Consider the following 9960-nt stretch of genomic DNA (forward strand, 5'->3'; position numbering starts at 1 on the left):
AGAACATATCCCTTATCATATTTTTTAGCGATTCTATTACATCTCGGTAAATATAACTGCTCCTACATAATTACGTAATCTTCACAAGATAAAATATGAAGATAATACATACAGAATATATACCTTTTATCATATTGGACTTTGATTGGTCGATCAACGAACATTGCTTAGAGTAGGAATAGGCCGCGTATCACCACTGGTGTTTCCATACTCCCACTTCTGCAAAAATTAGCGCAAGTCTTTCCACGTTCAATGTAGTTCCAGTTGCTCTCTGCCTTGATGGTAAATGGTAGTCGTGTCTTGCTTTACGGTCATTTTCGTTTTATACTTGTGTAATTTCATTATTAGTATCAGTCAAGATTATGGCAGACAAACAACGTGTTTGCATCATTGGATCAGGAAATTGGTAAGTTATTTTTAAGTCTTTGTAAGATTAACGTCTGTAATTACGAAAAATTTGGTCTGTCATTGATTTAGTTGACCGGGCTAAAATTTTATCAGAATCGATCTCCACGTGCTGTAAATAAAAACCAGATAAAGTATCGTACACTTGTTAAATCTACTATATTTTTATTACTAACACCTTTCGATAATACTTGTGTATATTGACAAATATATTTTTAGAAAACTGAATTGTCAAGTTTGGCAGATTCTAACTAGGTCATGTTTTATTATAATTTGTATATATATTTTTGTAAGGAATGCATGTAAAAATGTTAAAATAAAATAAAAATATTGTGGAAATAACAAGTGTGTAATATGATATTATTCATAAATGATATAATGTGGCGTGAATCATGTATTACTATTTGTAGATTAACTTTATGCTTAGATGAAAAAATTAATTTGCTGAATAATTCGAATGAATCTCTAATATATCTTTATTTGTATTACTATATAAAATGTAAATTAGGAAAATATTATAAGCTTGTTTCCCTGGTAAAAATATACGCAAATTTTCGTGCAAAGATATGGAAAAATGTTATGTAAAACAAATTATTATATAATTTTACTGTATATGTATAATTTCAGGGGTTCAGCTATCGCTAAGATAGTTGGAGCAAATGCCGCCAAACTTAATAATTTTGAGGATCGTGTTACAATGTATGTTTATGAGGAAACTATCAATGGAAAAAAACTAACTGAAATTATTAATGAGACGCATGAAAATGTAAAGTACCTTCCAGGACATAAACTCCCGCCCAATGTGGTAAGTAAGTACTTATGTACATGTTTATCTATACTTTTTCTCGTAATTAAAACAATCGTTTTTCATGCTAAGAAATAGACTACAAATATTATATGTATTTTAAAATTGTCCTACATACCTTTATTTCTCGATCAAAGATATGAAGATCTTAATGCTTCAAACCATTAAGTGTTATGTACATAACAATAATATCTTAGATTACATCGAGTTTCCTACCCAACTTTCATATAAACTTCACATAAATATATCGTATAAATATATCATAACATTCATATAAATATACCAAAACTTTCTAAAATAATATTATATTATTGATAATATTATCCTACACAATAATATATACTTATTAAATTCTACACCTTATTCTTTATTTATTTCATTATCTTTTTACAATATATTTTAATATATGGATACATACGTATTACGGATAATACATATTACACGTTGTGTAACCTTACTATTCTTACTGTTAAATCTATAATTCTGAAACATAAATTAAGCTTACGTAACTCTCGTAAGATCACATGTATCTCATATGTAATCCGTCTCTTTTTCGTACAGAAAGAGTATATATTCATTCCATATATATATATATTCATTCCATATTAGAAATCTGTTTTAATTATTTAAACTTGCAAATAAATTAATAGTTTATTAGAGTAATACATAGTTTATTAATGCAGTATAATTATTCTTGATAATTTTGTGAAAAGTTTTAACGAAATACTTTCTACTTTTAATTTTTAATTTAATCCAAAACTGTAACTTTCTTTTCTATATCGCAAATACTTATACGTTATCGTTTAGTTTTCGCAACCTATAATTTTAATTTCACTTCCGAGATACACGTCTCAGGATACACGTTCGTAATTTCTATCTATCGCACGCATATAGATTGTTAACTTTTAGCGTCAGTAGCTTTGTATAGAAAAACCTTGACCATGACGAAGTCTGCTGAAACTATCTATTGATTCGTAAGGTAGTACATTTCTCTAGACGTATTTAAAATGTATATCTAGTGTAATATGTGAGATAGGAAGATATCTGTAGAGATAGGTGGATGTAGATCCACATAATAAATTTAATGTTACAAATGATTGAGCCTTTTGATCCTATTTTAAGCTTAATTTTCATTTTGAACTATTTTAAACTGAGTACGTCGGTTAAGGTTACTATAATCTTAATATAAGAGAAATAGGTTAGGAGATTTTCGATTATTTAATGAGTATTTTGTACAGCTATGTATAGTATTTATATAATAAACTACTTTACTATATTTGGTAAAATGCGATTTTTATTTTATATTAAGTATATTGTACTAACAGAATCATCCCTTGGAAAAAAGTAGAACATTAGAAGTAGAAGATTGTATTATTTGTAAATACTAGAAATTACATGATTCATTACGTATATATTTATGAATTGATAATAACTTATGAACATGAATATCTCTTCGCATAATTTTTAATATTTGTAACAAAACTTATTGAAAATCACTCCACGAAACATGTGAATGGAGACAATTATTTTTCTAATTGTTAAAAAAATACATAATTTCTATGCACTGCAAATATAGAAATGATATATAAATATTAACAGTCTATATGTTTCTCATGCTCCAGATTGCAGTTCCTGATGTAGTGAAAGCTGCCGAGGATGCAGATATCCTAATTTTTGTAATACCACATCAATTTATCAATAAAATATGTAGTACGTTATTAGGGAAAATTAAACCTACAGCTGTTGGTCTTTCTTTAATAAAGGTATGATTTTAATTTAGGATTTAGCATTAATAGATTATAAAGTATTGATTCAATCAATGAAATCAGATTTTAAACTTAATTATTTCAGAAACAATGTTTCGGACGAAAAAGCTTCGTGCAAAACTTTTTATTTGTTTTGTCGTGTAAAATCTAACCTACCAATACTGAAATTATAAATTTATTAATATTTTTACAGGGTTTTGATAAGAAGGAGGGAGGTGGTATTGAACTTATTTCGCATATAATTAATAAACAACTTCATATTCCTGTTTCGGTTTTAATGGGAGCAAATCTAGCTTCTGAAGTTGCCGAGGAAATGTTTTGTGAAACTACTATCGGTAAATATTTACTGTGTGTTTACAGAACAAATATCATATGTCTTTTAAGAATGACTTGTACTATTTGTTCGAATGCTACCATTAGGAAAAAAATTTAATTTCTGTTGGATATTATAAATGATATTATATTACATACATATAGACATACGAGAAAAAGAATGGGTGAAATCGTTCAAGTATCGTTTCATGTCTGAACGAATAGTGCATAATCTACTTTGTGTTTGCACGTTCATATAGGTAAAAATTAGGCGAAGAGAAAACATTTTGCTATGAACAAATAGAATGAAGCAACTCAAATTTTCCATACTTTTTGACTAACTTAATCGTTCTCTACTCTGATTAGTGTATATTTTAAATTCTGCAAATTGCAACCATAAAAACTTGAAGAACATTTTTATATGCAATATTACAAGACAGCTTCTGACTGTCTTTGTTTATACATTTTTGATTAAATCGAACTGCGAATATTATATCTTTGTTATTTAATATCTAGGTTGCAAGGACAAAAATATGGCTTCTATACTAAGGGATATAATACAAACGCCATACTTTAGAGTTGTAGTAGTTGAAGATGTTGATTCTGTCGAATGTTGTGGGGCATTGAAGGTAACTATACCATAATATTTTCGTTTTCACATTTATGTTAAATAAATGAAATCTTATAAATATAATAAATCTCACAAATTTATCAGTTTATGTTTTAAAAAGATCTTAAAACTGCACTTTCCTTCTTTAATAGTAGAGATATCTTAAGTCATAAGATATTCACTTTAGATACCCTATGGTATCTAAAGTACGAGTATCAACAAATTATTAATAACAGAAAAAAATATTTAAGTGTAATAATATTTTGGTCTATAATAGTGCTGTGAAACAAAATAAATATTTTTAATGATACATGATAAGTACAATAATATATATTGAAATGATTAAGATTACAATAACATCCAGTTAAATGGTTCTGAACGGTGTTATTTAGTAATAAATATCTTTTCCAGTAAACAACATATCTATTGTAAGCTATTCATAAATATTTGCATATCTCAGACTTCAAAATATACTCAGTCAAGAACTATGTATGTACTTGATTGATGATGAGTTCCATCATATGCTGCATGCGTCACTCGTCTATCGCTGATACATATTGCGCACGAATGAAATTGCGTAATCGCATATTTACATTGTAAACTTAATTTTTCTGCATATATTAATTTTATATTTCAATTTATAACAGAATATAGTAGCCTGCGCCGCTGGATTCGTCGATGGTCTAGGTTTGGGTGATAATACAAAAGCTGCTGTTATCAGATTAGGTCTTATGGAAATGATTAAGTTCGTGGATGTCTTTTTCCCTGGAGGAAAACTTTCTACTTTCTTTGAAAGTTGTGGTGTGGCTGATCTTATCACTACTTGTTATGGCGGTCGCAATCGTAAAGTTTCTGAAGCTTTCGTAAAAACAGGCAAGGTCAGTCTTTGTTAATATATACATATTAATTATCATATAAGTAGTAACGATATAATAACAATTTAGTTTTAAAATAAATAAGACCTTAAAGTAGTACATATAACATAAAAAGTACGCTCATCGCATTGATTAGCATTTTCATATCTCATGTTCCAGTTATAGTTCAACTATGTCATTTCCACAAACTACATAATAATGTACGCAGCAGTATATAACAAAATTATACAATTAGATACAGTAAACTATGATATAGAAAATAGTTGTGCAATGATGTTCTTTTAAATTCTAATAGAATCGATTTCTACAACCGAATCTATATTCCAATGACTCAGCCTCAATACGTTCAACACATTCTCATTGTCAGTGTTTCGAAGTCAGCGTAACCTAAACCTACTGACAAAGACAATGAATAGATTAGCGAGAATAAATAAGAAGCGCTATGTTTCTCTCACTTGCTCCCGTTAAATCTATTTTTTTCCTTGTCGACGGGCTTGAGAGTGTATCTCAAAACTCGAACGTATTTTAAGAATGAAATCGCTGTTATGTGAGAATTTCAATTCAAGCCTTCTGACATATTATGATTTAAACGAGCATTACCAGGATAATATATTATATAGAAAACTATGTTATATATTAATTATTTTCTTTACAGACAATCGAAGAATTGGAGAAGGAAATGCTAAATGGACAAAAGTTACAAGGTCCGTTCACTGCTGAAGAGGTAAATTATATGCTAAAAGCGAAAGATATGGAAAGGAGATTTCCTCTTTTCACGGCTGTGCATAGGATTTGTACCGGTGAGATAAAGCCTGCGGAACTAATTGAATACATACGCTATCATCCAGAACACATGTAAGCTTAATTGTCTCCACTATATTTAATGGCGGACTAGTTTAAATATCTGATCTTTATTTTAGAAATTGTTATAGAACGACAAATATTTTATTTGCTATATTGTAAAATTTACTTTCGGAGCTAAAATCACATTAGTATACGGTCACATAAATTTCAGAAATTCAACGAAAAAGATGTTATATAAATATGTAATATTTGTGAGATTTAATTGGGCATCCTATACGAGATGTGGGATCTAAGCATTAATTTATTTAAAAATTAATATTTTACCATACATCTTTTATCGTAAAATAATAAGTACTCCGTTTAGCCATGGTCCTATTTACTTCTGTAATTACATGTTCTAATGTGTGTTAAAACCAATTGATAAATCTGTAAAAAGTAACTGAGCACTAACCTGATAATATGTATATTGTACATAATACGTGTACATATTTGTAAATAGTTATCATGTATCTCGAAATTGAAAGGGCTTATGTACAATTTTTTCCAATGTTATATGCACATATATACGATGAAATGTTTCTGACTTCTATCAAACAAAACGGTTTTTATTTTAAACAATGAAAATAAACGATTATATGTACAATTACGTACAAAAGATAGCTTCGTAAAAGAGATTATTTTTTTATATACATATTAAAAACATGAATATTTATCCTATATTTCTATAATATATCATAAGATGTAAAACAAGATTCAAAGGATGTATTTTACTACGTTTTAGTCATTTTCGATCTTCTTAAAGCCATTTTGCCGTGTTAAGTGTATCATAGCTTATTGATGGCAGTGAAACAAATATATATAAGGTGTCCTAGATTTTGTAGGCAAATATTGTCATTATATTCTATGGGTTTGAGTAAGAAAATGATATTATAAGAACATTAATAAGCTTCATTAGAAGCTTTATTAAGTTAAGATCACTGGATCTTTATGTAGCTTTCAAAACATTGAAAGAGAGGATAATTAGTTAACATAAAAACGCGATGATTAATTCATGAAGGTTAAAAAAATTGCATCTTTGTAGAATAATAAATTCATTACCTTAATGTTGTCAGTTTCGTATTTACAGTAATGATAAATATTTTGAAACTAATTATCAATAATTGATTAACAATCGTAAGACCGTTATGGTCTTCGCTATTTCTTTCCTTGTATTCTATTCCTCTGCTATTTCTGTTCACATTTTATATTTTTTTTATTATAATTATTTTAATGATGCTTCAAATGACTTATGTTTACATAACATTCTTTTCTTGAATTTTACCCATAAAATATGTTGAAAAATTTTAATGGAAAAAATCTGGAACGCCTTGTATAAGAAGTAACATTAGATACCATATTTTGCATGACTGTATATTATTTTTGTTGCAATCTATAGGGGTGTTGCGAAATTTGTTTAATGATTTGTAAGAAATTAATATTTCATAAATAAAATATGTGCATAACATATACATTTCACATTTAGTTGTGTTACAATCGATGTTTCATATTTGTTTTCAAGGCAATGTAGAAGTTTATAAATCCATAAATTATAATCGCTTTTAAAGACATATCTATATCGTAAAATGATGTTATTTATTTTTGATACATATATAAAAAGCAGATTTAATTCGTAATTTCGAGTCAAGAAAAAATTTTTTGCTAATTATTTTCATGTATTTCTATAAATATAAAAAAGTACAATTTTGTTTAAACTTTTTTCAAAATTTCTCATCCCTAAAGAAATATTGGAATTGGGAAAAGGTGATGGGGAATTACTTTTAGATTCTTGACTATTATACAGATCAAAAAGCAATTTCATAAGAAAAATGTTTATCAAATAGATAAGATAGAGTAAAGAGTATCAAAGAAGATAGAGTAAAAAAGGAAACTAACTTAGAAGGACCATGGACTTTTCTGAACTTTACAATATAAATTTAATTAGTACTCATCAAAGAGTAAATTGTTGTTTAACTTTGTTTTTTGTTGCCACTTATTTTTGTTTATATTTTGGTTTATATTTTCAATTCTGAAGTAGAGTAATATTATGATAATAATTATAACGCATATAATAATAATTTCAATACACCCTTAATAACACCTGTGAATCACATACATAGTTAATATCTTCTTAAGTGCGCAAAGTATATACGAAACGTAAAGCAGAACATTGATTATTAATAAAACAAAGTAGTAATACGTAAAAATGTAATGTGTTATGCGTTGTTATATATTTTAATGAAAAGTTTACAAGGATTGTTGTACGTTAGAAATTAAGAAGAGCCTACAAATATATATTTTAGATATCTTGATCTTGTGCTTTTCAATAGTTCGTTATAAATTGTTGTATCATAGAACTAAAGTTGACTTGAACAGTGTAACATAAAACGTAACAAATATATGACTATTACTTGTTAATTGATAAACATTTGTTTAGAATTATATTTGTCCTCTTTCCAAGGCCTTTAATTCCGACTTTCGTAACTATAGTAATAATATAATTTTTTTTTTTACTAATAACAAACATTATCAAATACTCATTTTTTACAATAACATGGTAATATGGTTTCAGTAATCATAGGTAGATACAGTATTTCACATATTTCAATTTGTATTGTGTATGTTTAAGGGTTAAAAACACATGCTGTGTACAAGAGTAATGCTCATCATAATTAAAGGTATGCAAAAGATTTATTAGTTTTAATTATATTTGCTTCATATTTAGGGACAACGACGTTAATGCAACAATACTACAGCTACCTTCACCAAGATGTCGTCTGTGAAGATTATTTCGAAGAGACGAAAGAAGATATACGCGCGTTATATTGATTTAACTCTTCATGGTCAAATTCAGCTAAAATATGAATACCATACCGATCTGAATTAATTTCCAGTGATTGAACACTGATAATGTAATCAAAAAAAATGTGTAAAAATTCAAAATGAAATTGGTAATCGCTTATTTTCAGTCTCGCGGCATACATCCGTGTGTCTTTTGCTTATATTTTATCAATATTTTACGATTAGTATTCCTTAGTAAATATTTCAAGAGCTGAAAGTATCTAATTAGATTAACTTGTAAAGTCTTATTGTTTATGTATTATTATTTGTTGTATGATATACCATCAAAATGGTTCTTTACTTTGCTGGCTGAGAGTTAGGGTAGATATACGACCGCAAAGGGTTAAAAAACAGTTTTAAGATAATTTAGATTTTTATATAAATATGGCATATAATTACTGTACGACGTAATAGTAGTCATAATGATTTGATCCAACGCGACAAAACTTACGATGTAAATTTGTTAACGTCCCGATAATAAGGAGATTGAGTAATGGTAATTTGGTAATGGGTACTTCTCCGTCCTTTTCTTCTTTTTTATTATTTTGGAAAACTACAAAATATTTATTTGCACATATTTTTCGAATGCACATAATATGACTTCGTAAAAATGTTTCTTTATTATTTAATGTTAATATTACGCTCAGCAGTTATTTTATAAGAATTTTTCGTTTTATTCTGAAACTTAAAATTCAAAAGACTGCCTTGTAATGTTAGAACCTTCGAGATATATATTAAGTATTATTATTAAGTTGCCACTATTTTTAGCATTTATTCTGGCCACGGTCTGCTGTTGCGTTTATATTGGCCTTGGTCCAGAACAATGAATGCCAACCGTTAGAAAATAATTTGCGATCGTTACTAAGGTCAATGAAGGCTGAAGTTAGTTTGTAAGTTAGTTGGTCAGTCAGTCAGTCAGTCAGTCGTACACCGGCGTTCGAAAATAAGCAAATTTGTGATACTTTAACCGTGCATAGAGTATTCTATACCCTCGTGAGTTTGTAAATTCTAAGCCAGTTGTACATTAAAAACTACAAAATGACTACAGAAGGAAAGAAGAGGGTATGCATTGTAGGAAGCGGCAATTGGTACGTGTATGAGATTTTTTCTCTTCTTTTTTTTTATACATTTGTATTGAAGGTTTCTCAAAGTATAATGTAATATCATTTATAATAAATCGTATTATATCTTCACTTATTATTTTCATATTTATTTTTTATTTTTACTTTCTACAATTTTTTTTTCTTCACTTTTCATCAATATTTGCATTGACGTTTGTATACAATTTTAGGGCTCGATTTCATTAGCTATATATATCTATATATATCTATATATATATATCTATATATATCTATATATATATATCTATATATATATATTATATATATATATATTATATATATATATATATTATATATATATATTTATATTATATATATATATATATATATATATAGTATGTATATATATATATATATATATATATATATATATATATAATATAAT

General features: G+C 27.4%; 2 protein-coding genes across 3 annotated transcripts in view; both read left to right on the top strand.

The window, feature by feature from the left end:
* The first annotated feature begins 241 nt into the window (after positions 1-241).
* Positions 242-8556, top strand: LOC100742290 (glycerol-3-phosphate dehydrogenase [NAD(+)], cytoplasmic). Its single transcript, XM_003486200.4, has 8 exons — positions 242-406; positions 1033-1210; positions 2833-2973; positions 3170-3311; positions 3805-3917; positions 4546-4776; positions 5429-5628; positions 8339-8556. The coding sequence occupies exons 1-8, from the start codon at positions 363-365 to the stop codon at positions 8394-8396; spliced, it is 1107 nt and encodes a 368-aa protein (XP_003486248.2). The 5' UTR covers positions 242-362; the 3' UTR covers positions 8397-8556.
* A 564-nt stretch (positions 8557-9120) lies between these two features.
* LOC100744722 (glycerol-3-phosphate dehydrogenase [NAD(+)], cytoplasmic) overlaps positions 9121-9960 on the top strand; it is an 11911-nt gene continuing 11071 nt past the window's right edge. The window contains exon 1 of one of the 2 annotated variants that reach the window (XR_002945839.2): positions 9121-9542. Coding sequence is in view for 1 of the 2 variants with exons in the window: in XM_012394852.3 (XP_012250275.1) it covers positions 9493-9542 (50 nt within the window). In the remaining variant the exon portion in view is untranslated. The remainder of the gene's footprint in view (positions 9543-9960) is intronic. The other variant, XM_012394852.3, reaches the window with a different exon arrangement.

The sequence above is a fragment of the Bombus impatiens genome, unplaced genomic scaffold (assembly GCF_000188095.3).
Source record: "Bombus impatiens unplaced genomic scaffold, BIMP_2.2 scf_0102, whole genome shotgun sequence".
NCBI classification, from domain to species: Eukaryota; Metazoa; Arthropoda; class Insecta; order Hymenoptera; family Apidae; genus Bombus; species Bombus impatiens.

Coding starts and splice junctions, on each gene's coding strand:
- LOC100742290 (XM_003486200.4), top strand. CDS start 363: ATGGCAGACAAACAACGTGTTTGCATCATTGGATCAGGAAATTG. Junction 3,312..3,804: donor GTTTTGTGAAACTACTATCG/GTAAATATTTAC, acceptor TTTAATATCTAG/GTTGCAAGGACAAAAATATG. Junction 5,629..8,338: donor CGCTATCATCCAGAACACAT/GTAAGCTTAATT, acceptor CTTCATATTTAG/GGACAACGACGTTAATGCAA.